At 42.1% G+C, this 20,023-nt stretch overlaps 1 protein-coding gene across 1 annotated transcript in view; it reads right to left on the bottom strand.

Annotated features, from left to right (window-relative positions):
- Window positions 1–20,023, bottom strand: part of ANTXR1 (ANTXR cell adhesion molecule 1) — a 315,149-nt gene that overhangs the window by 116,142 nt on the left and 178,984 nt on the right. The window contains 1 exon segment of the mRNA XM_007940140.2: window positions 13,122–13,217. Within this exon segment, the coding sequence (XP_007938331.2) occupies window positions 13,122–13,217 (96 nt within the window).

Below are 20,023 nucleotides of genomic sequence, written 5' to 3'. Positions count from 1 at the left end.
GCCCAACCTTCCTTCCAAGGAGTGGCTGGTGGGTTTGAACCGCTAGGCTTCTGGTTAGCAGTCAAGTGCCTTAGGCACTATGCTACTTTGCTATGTAGTCAAGAATAATTGATTGTTCACAAATGTTTATGCCCTGCACTCTCAGAGGCACTAGCTCAAGCATTGTATTTAGATGGAAAAAGTCTTTTGGAGCCTTTGACTTAGAGCATTGCACAAGTCTTCTGGGTCCATCTCTTAAAGCTAACTCAATTACTATCCTTGTAGGTTCTGTGTGAGGAGAAGCCATCAGAACAGAGGTGTGCATGGATGAAATGCCCATCTAGATCTGAAAGCCACCACACAAAAGCTTTAATATCACAGGTAAAGGGGATGCTTACCCTCTCACAGTCATGGCTTCCATCCTGACTCCCAGATCTTATAATATATATATGTTGTTGTTGTTGTTATGTACCGTTGAGTCACACCCAACTCATAGTGACCCCTCCTTGGGTTTCCGAGGCAGTATCACTATGGAAGTAGATTGCCCCATCTTCCTTCCGAGGAGTGGCTGGTGGGTCTGAACCCCCAGCCTTCTGGTTAGCAGTCAAGTGCCTTAGGCACTGTATATTTTTCCTTACATATTTGGGTTTAAATAAAATATATATTTTATTTAAACCCAAATATGTAAGGAAAAATACACAACTTGATGTGGAAAACATCCAGGAAGGATGAGATGCTGGGTGATGGCAGACAAATGAAACTTTCCACTCTACAAACAGTATAAAATTTAATAGAAACCCCATAGCTGATTGTAGCAGGTTAATGCTGGCCAAATACTGGTTGAGTCCAATAATTTGACACTGTAAAACTTTATGAAAGGCTAATGACAAGGGTGTTGACCTAGAATGTAATACAATAAATTTTAAAGGAAATGAACCGAGTTAACTTTTTTTTTTCTTTTTTTGCCATTTGAAACTCAAATTTCAAATAATTTTTGGCCTCTTATCTCATTGGCTTTAAAAAATGAGGATCATTTAAAATGCTAAATTCACTAGTATCTAGAGTGAGACTAGTGGCAGGAATTTTAATGTGAGTTGATAAGGATAAGGTGACTTACATGGTATGATGGATTGAAATGTGTCCCACCAAAAGATATGCTGAAGAACCTAACCTCTACTACTTACGAACATGACCTTGTTTGGAAATCACATGTTTGAGGATGGTTATCAGTTCAGTTAACATAAAGTCATATTGGAACAGGGTAAGTCTTAATGCTATCTGAGTGATGCCCTTACAAAAGAGAACAGACACAGAGAAACACATGAAGATGCATCTACAAGCCAAGGGCCAGCTGAAGCTGGGAGAGACAAGAAAGCATGTTTCCATAAGACCATCAGAGTGAGCATGATCCAACTCACACACCGATTTGGACTTTTATCCTCCAGAAGTATAAGGAAATAAATTTCTGTTTTTGTAAACTATCTAGTTTGTGGTATTTTGTTACAGCAGCCCTAGGAAACTAATACACATGATCATTTCAAAGGATGGCTGTGCATATTCTCCATTAGATGATATGTCAGTTGTCACTACAAAAGTCTACTAAGTGAAAGAGTAAAAGGATCCAGGAATTCAGAGTCACTGAGGCTCGAGAGGAGGATTGTCTGTCCGCTGCCGGGGGTATGGGCAAAGTGATTCCAGCCACTGATGGTGCCTGTGGGATCTGAGAAGGGCACAGGTGAAACAAAGATGTCTTAATGATGCTCACAGCAAGCTCACTGGCATTGGTGCAGCCCCCAAGGATGGCAGGGGAGTGGTCATGCCACTGATCCCAGCCAGGAATCTCTTCTTTAGCTGCTTTGCCATTCTCTAGGGCTGTGTTTCCCAACCAGTATTTGGCAGAATACGAGCACCCTTTTGGACATCAGTATGTCAATAAGTGTTTGGGGTTGGGTGAGGGTACAGATAGGCCAAGGAAGATTTCAGGGTCAAAAGAAGTTTAGATTCATCACACAAATTATGCTATTGAAGGCTCTGAGAAGTACTGCAATAAAGATAGTTATTCAACTTAGTTTAATAGATTGTTTAAAATATCCCTTGATTTGAGGTGTACTTATTTATTTCTTGCAGGGTACTACTGTTCTGTGGACACAGTTTGGAAATGCTATCCTTGATTATTTGCAGCGTTTACTCTTCAGGTGGTTTTGCTGTGGAACCAGGTTCCAGAACCACAGTCCAGAGAATCTCAAAGGGGAGCAGAGTGTACAAATACATATGTAAGAATATGAAGAAGCAATCTTACAGACAATATGGTTCCAATTTTCTATTTTGTGTGTGTGTGTGTGGGGGGGGGATTAAGATTTATGACTTGCCCAGTCCTTTAACTGAGAGGAAAGGCATTTGGCTGCTAACCAGAAGGTCAGTGGTTCAAACCCACCAGCTATTCCATGAAAAGAAGACGAGGCAATCTATTTCCTGAAAGATTTACAGCCTAGGAAACCCAATGGGGTCACTATGAGTCAGAATCAACTCGATGGAAGTGAATTTAACAGAGAGAGGAAGATTTGGTTTTAGAACCCAGTCTTCATTACTGACAACTAGCAGGCATTGGGGTGGGTAGGCTATAAGGTGATCAGTGAAGAAGACTAGCAGGGATGAGGGAAGCAGACAGGGCAAGGTGGACATGAGAACAGACTGAGTGTGTGGGGTGTGCAGGGCAGAGCTCTGTGTGCTGAGGAGAAGTAATCTTGTAAACTGCAAGAGAGGAGTGTCCAGTTGGGAATGGGTGGAGCTGGAAAGCAATCAAGAAAGCATATCAGTCTCAGCCCAAGATGCCTGGATAAGGAGCTGCCTATATTAGTCATGTTTTTATTAAACAGATTGTCAGCAAATCCCTGTGGTGATGTTTGGCGTGGTTGTCTGGCCCTACAAATTAAATATTGTGCTTAAAGGTGTGGAGAATAATATTTTAAAACTTCATATTCATTTCAGTTTAGAGCATATCAAGTTCTTGAATAATATGTGTCCCTTGCAATTTGTCATTGGAGATGTCCAGTAGGCTTATTTGTTGCACTATACCTGAAATTCAATAAAGTGGATTAAATATGGTCCTTTACATAATTCTCTAAAAACTGTTTATAAGATACTTAAAAAGCCATTAAAAATAAAATGAAAGAATCCAGAATTTTGTTTATATAGCGAGAAATTATGAACGCATACACTTCATCCTCTCCCAACAAACTGAATACAAATATTTGCTGTTATTTGAACAGAAATAACGCAATTTGGTTTGACCTAAATACTATGGAATAATAAGTTGGACTGAAGAAGAATTACAGCTTTATACCAAGATCTTTTTCTCGTGGTTCCTGATATACTGTTAACCTCTGGCACATTTCTAGACTTTCATTACAAAAACAAAACAAAAATAACTTATATAACCGTCTTTTGTTATGTAATATTTGATAATATACAACAGTGCATGTAATGTTTATGTAAGTTATGAAATACAATAATAATAGCAACACCCATAAAACACCATCCAACACAGTTCAATCTGCTTGTGGATTCCTTCTGTATTTTATTCCCTTTCACCAAGATGATGTAACATTTGATGCAGTTTAGAAAACATATCAATTTTTGTACTAGGCACTGTACTCATTTTTGGGATTAGTGTCTACAACTAGTTTTTCTCCTTTCTCTGAAGGAGTTCAGAGTACAGTAAAACTAATGAAAGCTGGAACACGTGGAAGATGGAAATCTGTCAGAGAAGGAAAACTCAGTTATTTTCCACTAAGAGAGCTATGGAAAAGTGGTAAGACTCACTCAGAAAGGGATCAAAATAGGAGATTCTGGATAGAGTGGGAGAAAAATGTGGGATAGAACTCAAAATCATAAAAAAGACCAGGCTTACTGGTCTGATAGAGACTGGTGAAATCCCCCAGACTATGGCCCCTTGTCACCCTTCTGGTCTGGAATGGAACTCACTCCTGTGACTTCCAGCCAAAAAGGACAAGGGCATAAGGTGAACATTGACACTGGGTAGGTTCACTCCTTAGAACAATCAATCATGGGAGATCAGAAGGGCATTACACAGGGAGATAGCTCAGAGGGCAGGAATACACAGCAAAGAAGGGCAGAGGGAAACAGTAACCACAGGAAGGAAGTGGGAAGAGAGCTGTTACATTATGGGGATTACAATCAATGCCATGAAACAAAATGTGTATGACCTGTTGAATGGAAAAAGAATTTGCTCTGTAAACTTTCACTCAAATCACATTAAAAAGAAAAAAAAAGAATAATGCTTCTCATTTACTGGATGTTAATCATGTGTCAGATATTGTTCTCAGGACATTTAATGAATTATTTAATAATCAAGAGTTTTATATAGTTAAATGTTATTTCCATTCATAAAGGTGAAATTTATATGGATCCATGAAATTTGCACTATGTACAAAACAAGTGGCACTCCAAATTTCATGATCTCTGAATGTAAAACTGAAGTTAAGCATGTCCAAATCCAAACCCAATCAACTTTACTAAAGCATGGCCCCAGAAAAATGAAGTTATGAACAAAAAATTAAAAAAAAAAAGAAAAGAAAAATGGTGAGACCACACCCTGTCAAAGACTGAAAAGTTGTGAGATACAGAAAAACAAGGAAGTGCTGTTGAATTCTGGGTCTCACAGGTTTCAATGTGTAGTGAGGGAAATATACATATGTATAAGTGTCCGTGATAAAATGAGAAAATGCTTTAATAGATGTGGAAAAACTGCTATGGAAACCAAGTGAGGAGGCAGCTAATTCTCCCTGGCTGGGGGCAGGTTGTGCAGGGAGCTACTGAAATGGAGTGGTCAGTAAGCTGGACTTTGAAGAAAGAGAAATTTCAACACAGTAGATAAAGAGCATGAAAACATTTTAGTGAGAGAAGAGTATGAGCAAAGAGATTGTGGTCAAGAAGTCCACAGTATGTCCAAGGAGCCCCAAAGAGCACAGTGTGTCTGGAGATTCATCCATTTAGTTACTCAACAAACTTGGTGATGTATTGAGTAACAGTTTTGAGTCAGGCACTATGTCGTGTACTGGGGACCTACAGTTGTGGCTTCCAATGTCTTATGTTTATAGGGGAAGAAAGCCAAAAAGCAGATAGTTATAAGAACATGATCAGGGCCTGGAAAAGAGCAGGCACAGTATGCTAAGGGAGCCCCTGCATAGGAGGAGAAGGTAAGAGATGAGACTGCAAAAGTAGGCTGGGGCAGATTGGGAAAGGCCTACATGTTGCTGCTGTTGTTAGGTGCTGTCAAATCGGTTCTGACTCATGTTGTTGTTATATGCCATCGAGTTGGACCTGATTCATAGAGACCCCTCCTTGGTTTTCCGAGGCAGTATCTCTACGGAAGTAGATTGCCCCATCTTCCTTCCGAGGAGTGGCTTGTGGGTTTGAACCGCCAGCCTTCTGGTTAGCAGTCAAGTGCCTTAGCCACTATGCTACCAGAGCTCCCATCTGACTCATAGTGACACTATAACAGAGAAAAACACTGCCCGGTCCTATGCCATCCTCACAATCTTTGCTAAGTTTTGGCCTGCCATTGGAGCCACTGTATCAATCCATCTTGTTGAAGGTCTTCCTCTTTTTTTTTTTTTTTTGATGTCTTTCTCTAAGGTCTGCTCTCTCCTGATAACACATCTAAAGTACATGAGACAAACTCTCACCATCCTAGCTTCTAAGGAGCATTTTGGAGGTACTTCTTCCAAAACACATATGTTCATTCTCCTAGCAGTCCCTGGCGTATTTAACATTTATTTTCAACACCATAATTCAGATGCATTAATTCTTTGGTTTTCCTTATTCATTGTTCAGCTTTCACATGCATATGACGCAACTGAAAATACCATGGCTTGGGTCAGGTATACCTTAGTCTTCAAAGTGACATCTTTGCTTTTTAACACTTTAAAGAAGTCTTTTGCACCAGATTTGCCCAATATATTGTTTGATTTCTGGACTGCTGTTTCCATGGGAGTTGACTGTGGAGCCAAATAAAATGAAATTCATGACAACTTCAGTCTATTCTCCGTTTATCATGATGCTGCTTATTGGTCCAGTTGTGAGGATTTTTGTTTTCTTTATGTTGAGGTGTAATCCATACTGCAGACTGTAGTCTTTAATCTTCATCAGTAAGTGCCTCAAGGCATCTTCACTTTTGGCTAGCAAGGTTGTGTCATCTGTACATCACAGGTTGTTAATGAATCTTCTTCCAATTCTGATGCCATGTTCTTCTTTATAAAGTACAGCTTTCTTGGAATATTTGCTCAGCATACAGATTGAATAAGTATAGTGGAAGGATACAACCCTGACACACACCTTTACTAATTTTAAACCATGCAGTATCCCCTTGTTCTGCTTGAACAACTGCCTCTTGGTCTATGTACAGGTTCCACATGAGCACCAGTAAGTGTTCTGGAATTTCCATTCTTTGCAATGTTATTCATAATTTGTATGATCCATGTTTAATGTCTCTGTATTGATGAAGAGTATGCAGGCCCATTCCATTCCAAAGGCCTACATGTGCCCTATCAAAGACTTTGAGATTTATTTAGAGATAATGAACAGTCAAGAGGATTTTGAGCAGGGACTATGGCCCAATAGCTTCCCTCCCCCCTTACGTTTGAAGAAAAATCTCTCTGGTGAAGGTGAGAGAGACTGAAAAAAGCAGTAAGAAAGTCATAGCAATAGCTCAGTAAGAGATGCAGCACCCTAGACTAAAGCAATGGCATCTATTCATTCCTTCAATAAATATTTATTAAGCACCTACTGAGTGCCAGGCACTCTGTTTGTGCTGGAATAAAGGGTGTGGACTTATTCAATCTGTATGCTGAGCAAATATTCCAAGAAAGCTGGACTTTATAAAGAAGAACATGGCATCAGGATTGGAAGAAGACTCATTAACAACATGTGATGATGTACAGATGACACAACCTTGCTTGCTGAAAGTGAAGATGACTTGAAGCACTTACTGATGAAGATAAAATGATGGGGTGTGAGAGAAATGGATGCACTGTTACAACTTTGGAGTAAAATAAAGCAAGGAATGACAGAAGAGGCATCATGATCACTCTGCAATCTCTAGTTTGAGCAGCTTCAAGGACAGCGATGCCTTCATTGATGAAGAGCAGATTTGGGGGCAACGTGATGAGTTTAGTTTGAGAAATGTTGAGAATGAGAGGTTGGCATCTGAGATAGTCGCTGGGCCCCTATAATGTGGCCTGGTCCTCTGGAGCCAAGGCCAATGAAAGGTGAACACATGAAGCAGTCATCAGCCCACCTGTTGTAGTTGGAGTCATAGGAGGGATATTGCCCAGGGACAATGGGTAGAGAAGGCAGTTGCAGACACAACTCTGGAGAACAAGAAGAAAGGGGAGGAAGAAGTTTCCATGAAGGAGACAGGGACAACTGCACAGAGATACAAGAGAAGAGTTAACAAATGCCAGGAAAGGAGAAAGAGGTCAACAGTGCCTACTGCTGACAGAAGTAGAGTGAGATGAGCAAAGACCGCTGGTTGGGGAATTTGGGTTTGCAAGAGATTAAATAGAGAAATTATGGGTTGGATATCAAGCAGCAGTGGGTTGACAAATGAATGGGAGGCGAGGAATTTCAGACAGTGGCTGCTGTGTAAAAAAACGTTTGCTGATGAAAGAAAAGGGAGAGAGAATTTTGAGAGTATCCTGAAGGAAATATAAGATGAAGGAAAAAATTTTAAATGATGACAGTGACTGGTGTACATTTGTAGGCTGAGGGAAGAAGACAGTGGAGAAGAAAGGATGAAAGTACTATGGGAAAAGAAGTGGGAGGGGGCAAAATGAAGAACACAAGTTGAAGGAGAGAAGGGACAAGGCTGCATCTGATGAGAAGGGATATGGATGCTGAGAGAGACAGGCTTGTTGCTGAAGAGAGGAAAGTAGAAAGATTTCTCACAGAATAGCCTCTATTTTATCACTGAAGTGGAAGAGCAGATTGTGTACTGAGAGAGGGCCAGAGCTAGGACAGTGGACTTCAGGGGAACAATAACAGTTGGGAGGGATACTGTGGGATGGAACCCAGAGCTCCATAAGGACAGGTTAAAAGTGTGCTTAGTAGTGCTTGCTACCTGCTGAAATTTAGGACACAATGGCCTTTGCCTGCACACATAAAGCTCCCAGCCTAGCTGGGATGTAGATTCAAGTACACAGCTCCCATCGGGCAGCTCTTGGCTGGGAAGATGGTAGTCCCTCAGGGCTGTCTGCAAGTTCCTATAACAGCTTTGTTGTTATTTTTATTAGTTGCCATCGAATCTACTTCTACTTATAATGACCTTGTGTGGCAAGTAGAACTTGTCCATAGGCTTTTCTAGGCTTACTCTTTACTGGGATCAGGTCACCAGATCTTTCTCCTGTGGAGCTGCTGGTTGCATTTGAACCACCAACCTTTCAGTTAGCAGCTAAGCACTTAACTGCTGCGCTACCAGGGCGCCTTTCAAGAGCTTAAACCCTCTGCCACTGAGTTGATTGTGACTCAGTTATCCTATAGGATGGCATAGAACTGCCCCAGGGTTTCCAAGGCTGTAATCTTTATGGAAACAGGGTGCCATATCTTTTTTCTGCAGAGCAGCTGATGGGTTTGAACATCTCAACTTTTGGTTGGCAGTTGAGTGCTTAAGCACTGTGCCACCAGGACTCCTTTTAGAATAGCTTAGTGCTGTAGTAGCACTGATTCATTGTTGGCTTATTTTCTCTACACATGAAAGTCCTTCATAATATTTCTTCTTCTAATACATTTCAATTATTTTTTTCACAATCCTCTTCTCATTTGGATATCCTAGTCTTTCTCTTTTCTCTGTTCAGCTTAGACATTTCAGCAGTAGATGGAACAGGCACGGCATGAATTGAAGGTCTGGCAATGCCCCTTCTTGAACAGAAGGGGTAAATACTTCCTGGTAAAGTATTGGTCCCCTGGGCTCCCTTTTTAAAAATGCAAATGAGCCCAAGGTGAATAGTCCAATGCTTTTACTCCCTTTCCATTTGGATGTTTTTGGGCCAGTGAAGAAGGGCATGTTGGGAAACAGTGAAAGGGTTTTGATTCAGGATCTGGTTGATTATTTCTCTCTCCCCATCAGTCACTTGCTGATCAATGATGCTCTGTTACGAGAGCAACAAGTAAACCTAGGTTACATCTGGATGGCAGTGGGTCTTTTAGGAAAGGCATAGTGCAATGGGCAGTTACCAGTCACTGTCTCTCATCAGATATCTTCTTCCAGAAGGGACCAGTAGGCAGCAAGAGAGTGCCAAGCAAGTTTGCCAGGGCAGAGGGAAGGCTGAAAGGAACCGCTATACCAGGTTGTTACATTTTGAAATAATCTTATGGTTACTAAATTGCCACTTGAGTGCCTCCCCTTATATTCAGGCCATTCTCTAGGATTTTGTGAACTTCCTTATGTGTAGCAACTAAAAGGTTGTTGTTTTTAGTTGCTATCTAGTCAGTTCCTAACTCATGGAGACCCAGTTTGTCTTAGTTCTCTAGTGCTGCTGTCACAGTAATACCACAAGTGGATGTGTTAACAAACAGAAATTTATTCTCTCACAGTTTAGGAGGCTAGAAGTCTGAACTCAGAGTGCCAGCTCTAGGGGAAGGCTTTCTCTCTCTCTGTCTCTTGATCCTAAGAAGATCTCAGTGTAGGGACCCTGGGTCTAAAGGACACACTCTGCTTCTGGCTCCTTTTTCTTGGTGGTAGTAGGTCCCCTTCTTCTCTCATCCCTTCTCTGTCCTTCTATCTCTTGTACGATAAACAGGCCACACCCCAGGGAAGCTCCCCTTTGATCAGGGATGTGATGGGACTGAGAGTTTTACACGCTACTCTTAATCTCAATCCTTTTACACCTGATTGGCTTATCACCCCAGATCACATCATGGGGTATCATTACCTACCTGCCACATTGCATCATTGTATAACTGCTAAACCACTGAGAATCATGGTCCAGTCAAGTTGACCCAAATTTTGGGGGGACACAATTCAATCCATGACACCATTCAAAATGGAACAAAATGCTGCCCAGTCCCACAGCATTCCATAATTGGTTGTGAAGCAGATCATTGTGAACCAAAGAGTTATCAATGGCTGAGTTTCAGAAGTAGATCATCAGGCCTTTCCTTCTAGTCTGTCTTAGTTTGGAAGTTCTGCTGAAACCTACCCAGCATCATAGCAACACACAAACATGAGGCTGCATCAGCCCGGATCTTTTGTGTGGAAGGTGAGAATTCTAACACTGAACCACCATTGCCCACCACACCTAAACTGGGGAGCCTTGCAGATTGCTAAGTGTTTTAGATATCATTCCTGGAGAGAGCAGAGCATTGCAGAAAGGAGAGGACAGCAAAGATAAACCTCATGTGCCTCACATCTGCTAATTCCTTTCTGCTTTCTGGCTTTTCCCTGTCATTGGGATGCAGCTCCACTGCCAGGTCAGAGGGCGTTTCCCACACTTGAGGCAGGAAGAGTGACCGAGGAAGGTTCAGAGACCAACATTTGCAAGGACACCCTCTGCCAATCAGAGAACTGTGGTCAGGGGATGCAGTTACTTGGGGGAGGCAACCTTTATTCTGCACCCTCTGAACAGGCCTCCCAAGGGACAGTGACGCTTGCCCTTTTTCCTGCATTCCTTCTTCCCGAGTACCCTTGTTTAGAAAGCACATGATTTCATCCTGTTCCTCTCATAATATTGTCACTCATCAAGGCAGCAAACGCTCAGCTGGCAGTTTTGGGGGGCACACCAAGCACTGGATCCCAGGCCAGCAGGGAGTGGGGGCAGTTTTGATAGATATTATAAACAAGAAAGTTAATCTCCAAGTCTTCCGTTACAAAATCAGGGGCTAACAAAATCAGACAACATTAAGACATTCTGGCTGCCTTCCAAAACACATGGATTTAACCAGATAAATACATTGAAAACTGAAATATTGCAAAATAATCTGGCCTTAGGGAATGCTGTTTCCAATAATGAAAGGCTTATTTTGAGAGCTATTTTCCACAAATATAAATGGAATGCCATACAGAACAGCAGTAGAACCTACTAGTAAAATACTTTTTAACAATAACAATAATAACACACAGTGCTTACTGTGTTCCAAGCACTCTCTTTCTCTCTCGACAGTTGTCATCAAGTTGATTCTGACTCATGATAAGCCCACGTGTGTCAGAGTAGAATTGTGCTTCATAGGATTTTCATAGCTGTGACCTTTCGGAAGCATATTGCCAGGCATCTCTGGGTGGGTTCAAATTGCCAACCTTGTGGCTAGCAGTCTAGCACTTAACCATTTGCATCACTCAGGGACTCTCTCTGTGCAGATAGAGAGTTAGATAGACAGATATTACTTTAATCTTCACAATATTCCTATGTGGTCAGTGCTCTTATTGTCCCCATTATGCTGATGAGGAAACTGAGACACAGAGAAGTTGAGTAACTTGCCCAAGGTCACACAGCTAGTAAGTGGTGGAGCACTGCTAGACTGTTCTATTGTTCTTAGCTATCCTCATACAAAGGTAACTGTCTGCAATAGTCAGAAGGATTAAATGAACAAGGGTGATGCCTACTAGAATAGAAGTCCTCATGTTCACTGCCTGCCAGCACCCCTCCCACCCTCTTCTTTAAGAGTACACTGCAAGGTGATTGTTGTTGTTTTCCAGAATTCTAGACTTGAAAATGTGCTTACTTTTGAATTGCCATAGAAAGCACTCTGGTTGATTCATGGGATTTCTTTTCATCCTCAAAATAAAATAACTATGCTGCTTTAAGTATCTAAAACAACGTAATTCTTGGGGCTGTTGCGGTATGTGTTTAAGATCTTTGTGAAATCAGTCCAGTCTGTATGGCACTGACTGACCCGATCCCTGCCTGCACACACATGTCGTGTCTGCTACAAGTCATCCCGCACCAACTGGAGGCTTCTGTTGGTGCAAGAACCGCCCCCCCCCCAAAAATTCCCTGCCACGTGGGTCCACCCCTGGCTGAGTTTCAGGACCCATTCATTTACCACCTCTTTAGAAGGGTGTTCCAAGTCATTTGCCCCTCCTTTCCAAGACTAGTGCTCTACAAGGCTTCAGTGTTAGTTCGGTTCAGTTCCATACACATATGTCAGTGTTCCCTTGCACTGTGTGCTAAATGCTGGGGATTCAGAGGCAAAAGGAAGTTGGGACCCTGTCCTGGAGCAGCTGACGTCTATTGTCCCCCACTAGACCCTCCACAGGAGAACCAATATGCAAAGCATGAGAGATGCTGTTGAAGTGGAGCACAATTCACTTCAAACACTGGGTTTTACAGAGCACATTCTGATTTTGCATAGAGGTAGAACTAGAGATGTTAGAGCTAATGGCTTGTTTCTCTCTATTTGGCTATAACTTTGTTTGGACTTTTCCAAGCCTAGGAGCCTGGGAATAGCAACCAGACCATATCTTTTGGCCACAGCAAACTGGTGGGTTATTCTAGGCCCTAAGCTATTTGTCTGCAGCTATGTAGTAACTCCGGAGGGAGGAGGTGGGTTCTTACTGATCTTGTAGCCACAATGCTTACCCTAGTGCTGGGTACACAGTAGGTATGTCCTACAAATGTTTGCTAAAATTAATCAAAGAGGTAAGTGTCACTCTTTATTGTTAAAATGAAGATGTCCAAGGCACTCTCTCAGATGGGCAAACTTGTTGCTTAGCAACCAGGGTGACCCTAGAAGAGTATCAGCTGGCAACTCATCAAATTGTATGTAGGGCCCCCCCCCATGTATTTAGATGCTCAATAGCAGTCATCAATGACAGTGTACCACAGCTCCTTCCTAAGCATCAGGCCTCGAGTGGCCACCCCTGTTGCCTAACACAAAGGATGTGCCTATTGGTAACCTCATTCCCTATCTCATGTTGACATCTAATGACTCATGGTTCTGTTGATTAGTGTTAATTTCTATGAACATTGTATAAATTGTATAAAAATATGTAAGATTTGCCTTCAATCTTTACACACTTTTTGTACCATCCTCCCAACATGGTCCTGTTAACTTGATTAACTTTATGCCATCCTTCACCTTGCACATCTTGAGGTCTGAGGTGAGGAGGAAGAGCTTGGGACACTTACCACAGTGCAGCAGAGGGGCCAGAACCACCAGAGGAGAGCCAGGGCCAGGAGCAGGAACAGGATCAGCAGGGCAATTGCCAGGATGGTGCCATCGGACTGCAGGGGTAAGAGAAAGGGTGGTCAGCAGATGGGACCATGAGTGCAACAAGCACATGCACTCGGGGTGGGCACAGGCAAAGTCTTTGGTCTCCCCCTCCCCACATTCCCATCACCGATAGGAAATCTCAGCCCAGAGAAGAGCACACTTGGCAAACAAATGGTTTGTACTCTGCTCATCATTCTGGGGGGGGGGGGGCGCACACCACACTCTATTTGTCAATGCTGTTACTGTTGTTAGTTTCTGTCAAGTTGATTCAGGCTCGTGGCAGCCCCTTGTATGCAGAGTAGAACTGCTCCATAGGGTTTTCATGTCTGTGACCTTTTGGAAGCATATTGCCAGGCCTGTCTCCTGACGTGCCTCTGGGTGGGTTCAAACCATCAACCTTTTGGCTAGTAGTCAAGCACTTAACTGTTTAAGTTAATTGCTTCCTTTTATTCAGTAATACTCAAGACAAATGGGTTCATCTCTTCAATGAGGTCCTGCTCTTTTCTTTGTAGAGTAACATTCTGAAGGAGCAACCCTCTGAGAGATAGAGCAGATAGCTAACCTTGTAGCTGAGCCCTGAGATGGCTTCCCACTGCCCATCACCTCTGCCCAAGGCCAGTGCCTCCCTGCTTACTGGGCCTGCTGTTCCTGCCACCTGGCACCTGGCCTGGACTAAGGCCAATTCTACTCATGATTCAGACTGCTCCCCTGAGCCTGTTCATTTAAGATTCACGGGGCTACAGATGGGAAGTCTAGAACTGGCTGATGAATTGTGATATCCCATTGTCATCCGGTTGACTTGGACTCATAGCAACCCTACAGGACAGGGTAGAAGTGCCTCAGAGGGTTTCCAAAGCTGTAATCTTTACGGAAGCAGACCGCCACACCTTTCTTCCATGGACTAGCTGGTGGTTTTGAACTGCCAACCTTTGGGTTATCAGCTGGGCACTTAACTACCAGGGGTCCTGAGGACAGAAGAATTCCAAGGAGTAAAGGGCAGGGCAGCTGCCACTACCTGTGAGGCAGGGCATATGATGGCTGACTCAGCACTACAGTTGGCTCAGGGCTCTGTGAGGGATGGGGGGAGGGGGGCAGTAGACACCCAAACAAAGTTACCACCTTCAAAATGTGCCCAGGCCAGTCTTGAAAATAGTACAGTTGATGTGGCCTGAGATAGCTGTTAAGGCTTAGCACTTGTTGTCAGCATTCTGAGGCTGTGGTGCAAGGATGCCACTTAAGAACATGGGCTTAAGTTTCCACCCTCCTTCAATTTCTGGGGGGCAAATTGTTGTGGGATAATTTGTGGTCTCTTTCTGACTAAAGCTGGTAATTTTACTTTTATACCAAGGAAATAATCAGATGCATTTGCATAGATAATAATAATAATGATGAAAATGATAAAATATAATATAATAATAAAAATGATTTAGGATAAAAAACCTAAATGTTCTAGTAGTGGGTTTATGGTAATTTTCTTCTTTTTATTTATCTGTATTTCCTTCGTTCTTTTTTTTTAAAATTGTTATGTATTTCATAATGAGGAAACGGAGTCCCTAGGTGGTGCAAACAGTTAACATGCTTGGCTAGTAACTAAAAGGTTGGAGTTTTGAGTCCACCCTGAGGTGCCCTGGAAGAAAGGCCTAGCAAGCTACTTCTGAAAAATCAGTCATTGAAAACCTGCCAAGCACAGTTCTACCCTGACACACATGAGTCAGAATCGATGGCAACTGGTGAACTAGTAATGAGAAAATAAATGGTTGAAGTTGTTCTTTAAAACTTCCTTTGGTAAGATAGAAGGGTTGTATACGCACAGGGGGACAGCTCGCAGGCAGGAGTGCATGGGAGGGAAGGACACAGGGAAGAGGTGGCTAGGGGAGGAAGTGGGAGGAGAGCTGTTGCACTGTGGGAAATTGCAATGTCATGAGACAAAGTGTACCTGAGCTGCCGTATGGAAAATGAATTTGCTCTGTAAACTTTCACCCAAATCACAATAAAAAATTAAAACAAAACAGAAAAAAAAGCTTCCTTTGGTGTCTGACGAGAGCATCTGGTCCAAAGGTTCTATTCCAGGTCAGTGGACCTATAGGGTACACAGATGGGCTCATGTGGATGGAAGTTTGTGAGCCTCTTGAAATGACACTCCAGATCTTTAGTGCATGCCCCTCCCCTACTCTCTGCAGAGAAGGGAAGTGGGCAGCCTGTCCAGGGTATGGAGCAGGTTAATGGCTGAGCTGGGACTGACTAACTCCCATTGTGAGTGCTCAGCAGGGGCTACTGGAAGCTGTTTAAAGGTATCTTACTCCCTGGAACTCCCTGGAATGTCTTTGACTCAAAAGCCAGGGAACTAAACACCCCCAGCCCTCACCAAGCCAATGCCCTGGAATGCAATTGTCCCTAAGGGAGCCGTAGCCTCACAAGTGCAGATGCAAGGCAGCAGGTGGGGGAAGAGCTAGGCCAGACCCAGGCCATGGTGATGAGGACAGTTCTGGAGTTCTGGATGATCAACACATGAACAATGTTGAAGATGATGCTCTCAGTGATGATAAAGAAATCACATGGGTTTTTCAAACTTACTGTCAGTCAAGGACAACTCTTGATCTCTCAGTCTGTACATTCCATACCCATAAAATAGCTGTAATAAACCTTACCTGCCTGAGCTGAAGTAAGCATACAGTGAGCAACAAGATGCAAACAGATGTGCCAGGCAATTCTGATGCAAGTTCTCTTAACATACATTGAGCTATAACTCCCCCACTCCCTCTCATTTCCCCAAGACAACTAATATGATGAACATTTCAGATCGTAAATCTGCTGGCACTTGTAATGATAAGTTGTTTTGGTTACTGGAGGCTTATAAACAGCAGCTTTTAGTACTGAGTTATAATTTAGTAAAGACTATATTTATTCACAAGGAGCCCTGGTGGTGTAACTAAGCACTTGGCTGTCAATCAAAAGGTTGGCTGTTCAAACCCACCCAGCAGCTCCCCTAGAGAAAGACATGGTGAACTGATCCCAGAAAGAATACGAGTTTTTTTTTTTTTTAAACTTCCATGAATCTGGGAGTATCACATTCCCAGACCCACCAAGGAAAGCTTCTGCACTAGCAGATTTCTAGGATTTAGAAAAAAAGATACTTTCTTCCCCCCAGCCAAGCTTAGTCTGCCTCTATGAGAGACATAGTTCACCCCAGCAGAGAGTTAGTTTAAGGAAGGAGAGCAGCTGTGGGCCTCAGGAAGGGGTCAGCTGCCGTGAGGTGGGGACCCTGAAGACACGGAAACTCACAAAAGGCAGGGCTCCTAGAGAAACTTTCTCCTGCTCTGGATGGAGAGGGCCTCTTGATAAAAAAACCCAAATGCACTGCCTTATTTTTAAGGTCCTCTTTGCGCCATTGAGGATATATATTTGCTCAGTTCAAACAAGTCAATATCAAACAAAAGGCACAAGTTTTTAATAAGTAATGGCTAGGAGGTAGGAGATTATTAGGAGATAACATGTACTTGCAATCTCAGAGGTTCACTCATTTATTCACTGAGTAAACATTTATTGATTATCTCTTTTGTGCCTACTGAGCACACCATAGCAGTATAGGAATGACTAGAGCCAAGGTGCTCATGTGAGGTGTATAAACAACCACAGTGCAGGGGGTTGTGTGTTATTCAACAGCCATACCCCAAGCACCTTTTATGTACCAGGTAGTGAATAAAACAGACTGTCTCTATTCTTAAACAAAGGAGTTCCTGAGTGGGGCAAACGGTTACATGCTCAGTTGACTACTAAGCAAATGGTTGGCCCTGGGAATGTACTCAGAGGCCCCTCAGAAGTGCTTCTGGAAGGTTGCAGCCATGAAAACCCTATGGAGTACCCATAAGGTCAACATGAGTTGGAACTGACTCAACGGCAGCTGGTTTTGTTTTTAATTCTGAAATAAATCAGTCTTAGAAGAAATACAACCAGAACGCTCTTTAGAAGGGAGGATGGAGAGACTGGCTCACTTACTTTGGGCACATCATCAAAAAGACCAATGCAAATGGAGGAATAGTCAGGCAAACTACACAGACCCTTTTCAACAAAGAAAAGGGGAACTAATTAACACAGATACAGAAGATAATCCTGGAGCCCTGAGCTTTGAAAAGAAGGATACAGAATTGGAATAAACTCTAACTAGTAGAAGAACCTGCATGAAAACACTGAAAAAGGAGACATACAGAGCTGTGGTCTGTCAGCTATCCCAATGGTATGGACAGCTTGGAAATTGCCAAGTGGTGTTAGGACTTAAGAATCAACATAAAAATTGACCCTGCTAGTGAGGGGCTGCAAAGAGGACTGCACTGGTAGCTGGTGAATAAAAGGGGAAGCAGCGAAGAAGGAGACAGGCTGAGCTGTGGAATTTTGGCTGTCCCAAGGGCACAGCCATTTTTAATGTTTACAAGCAGTTTGACCATCTTGGATATTTAAAGTGACAGATTCCAGGGACCTAAGAATAGGCTCCACTTGCTGGGGACTGCAAGGATATTCCAGACATGAATGACTGGAAAGATGCGATATTCCTCTTGTTACTCTTATACCCCACACCCTCTTGGTGAATGGAGGTGTGGCCATCCCTCACTCCCACCCATCTTCTGGGCCTGCAGGAATTCCATCTCAGTCTGTGTGCTCTGACGGAGCCTGGGTGGGTGTCCTACCCTGCCTAGATTCCCTTTTTTAAAAGTTTGTTTGTTTTTGTCTGTTTTAAAATAAAAATAATTATTATTTTCATCCTTTTTATTATTATTCTTTATTCTTCCCTTCCCAGGTTCTGGTTTTTAGCTTTTCCTCTCTTCTCTGTTCCTGGTTCCCATTTTTTTCTTTCTCATGGTTTCTCCCCATTCACTGTTTTTCTTTTTGCATTTTTCTCATGTTTTTTCTTTATTATTCTCCTACTCTACCTCTTTTCTCTTATTGCCTCCTTCTCAGATATTGTGTTTTTTTTTCTTTTTTCAGGGATTGTTCCTCTGTGTTTATGTGGTGTGTTTTTTGTCTGCTTGCTTTTACTTTTTTGATGTTTTTTTGATCATTGTTTTTGTCAACTGAGTGGGAGACAGCAACCATGCCCATATGATGTAATCACACTTGCAACTCCTGCAGCTCCACTTACTGAGTGAGAGCCACCACTTCCTTCTCCAACAACTGGCCAATGATAAACGATCACCAAGAAGAGCCTGACTCACCCTTAACTGCTCTTTACAAACAGTTAACAGAGATCTAAATATAACAATGTCACAATGTCTCAGAGAAAACAGATAGTCACAGTCCACACCAAGAAGCAAGATAAAGTGGTAGAAACACAGGAGCAGGATACAGACCCAGTAGTATATCTCTGAAGAAGTAGCAGCACTGGACCTCCCTGATAAGGAATTCAAAAGAATTATATTTAGGTATCTTCAAAGGATTGAGAGGCAGATCAAAGAAGACACTGAAAAAACTGAGGAAAACACAGAGAAAACCCTAGAACAATTTTGAAAGACAATATAAGAACAAAATGACAAAATAGATGAAAAATTAGAAATGATACAAAATCTACAGGTAGAAATCCAGAAGATTAATACTAAATTTTCTGAAATAGATAACACATTGAAAGGGCAAAGGAGAAGAATAGAATCAATGGAAGACAGGATAAACGAGATTGAAAACAAATACCTGAATACTTCTTTGGAAAGGGATCAAACAGAAAAAAAGATCAAAACAAAATGAAGAAAATCTAAGATTCATGTGGGATACCATCAAAAGGAATGATACATGTAATTGGAACTCCAGAACAGGAAGAGAAAAATAAAACCACTGAGAAAATTGTCTAAGATTTGTTGGAAGAGAACTTCCCTGATATGATGAAAGATGAGAATATACCCATTCTGGAAGTGTAATGAACCCCAAACAGGATAGACCCCGAAAGAAAATCACTAAGACATATCATCATCAAATTCATCAAAATCAAAGATAAAGAAAGAATCCTGAAAGCAGCATGGGAAAAATGAAAAGTTACCTACAAGGACAACCAATAAGAATAAGCTCTGATTTCTCAGCAGAAACCATGCAAGTGAGAAGGCAATGGGATGGTATACAGAAAACCCCAAAAGAGAAAAATTTCCAACCAAGAATTATACACCCAAAAAAACTGTCCCTCAAATATGATGGTGAAATTAGGAGATTTACAGATAAGCAGAAATTAAGGGAATTTGTTAAAATCAGACCAACCTTATGAGAGATACTAAAGGGAATCCTTTGAACAGAGAACTAATAATAGCAAACAACTGGCCATTAATACACAAGATGACATAACCCAGAAACCAACACAGCTATGGAAGTATCCAAAGTAAAATAAGCTGACAATTGCAAACAGGGAACCAGAGACATCAATTGGCATATGAGGACAACTACAAACCAAAAAAGAGGGAAAAATAGTGTAGTTACAGAACTTCTAGATGGTGAGAAAGTCAAGAGAATTGCAAGATAGAATGGACTGTTCTAAACTTGGGCTTGTTGTTATACACTGTCGAGTTGGATGTGACTCATAGCAACCCCTCCTTGGGTTTCTGAGGTGGTATCACTACAGAAGTAGATTGCCCAAACTTCCTCCTGAGGAGTGGCTGGTGGGTTTGAACCACCAGCCTTCTGGTTAGCAGTCAAGTGTCTTAGGCACTATGCTACCAGAGCTCCTTAAACTCGGGGAGAAAATTATAAATCACAAGGTAACCTCAAAGAAAAATGATAAACCTTCACATCACAATAAAAAAGAGGACAAGCACAAATATTCAGCAAATACTAAAACAACAGCAACAAA

This window comes from Orycteropus afer, unplaced genomic scaffold, assembly GCF_000298275.1.
Source record: "Orycteropus afer afer isolate SDZICR_OR568_19922 unplaced genomic scaffold, OryAfe1.0 scaffold00065, whole genome shotgun sequence".
Taxonomy (NCBI): domain Eukaryota; kingdom Metazoa; phylum Chordata; class Mammalia; order Tubulidentata; family Orycteropodidae; genus Orycteropus; species Orycteropus afer.
Note: the sequence above shows the minus strand (reverse complement) of the source record. Positions and strands in the feature narration are given on the sequence as shown.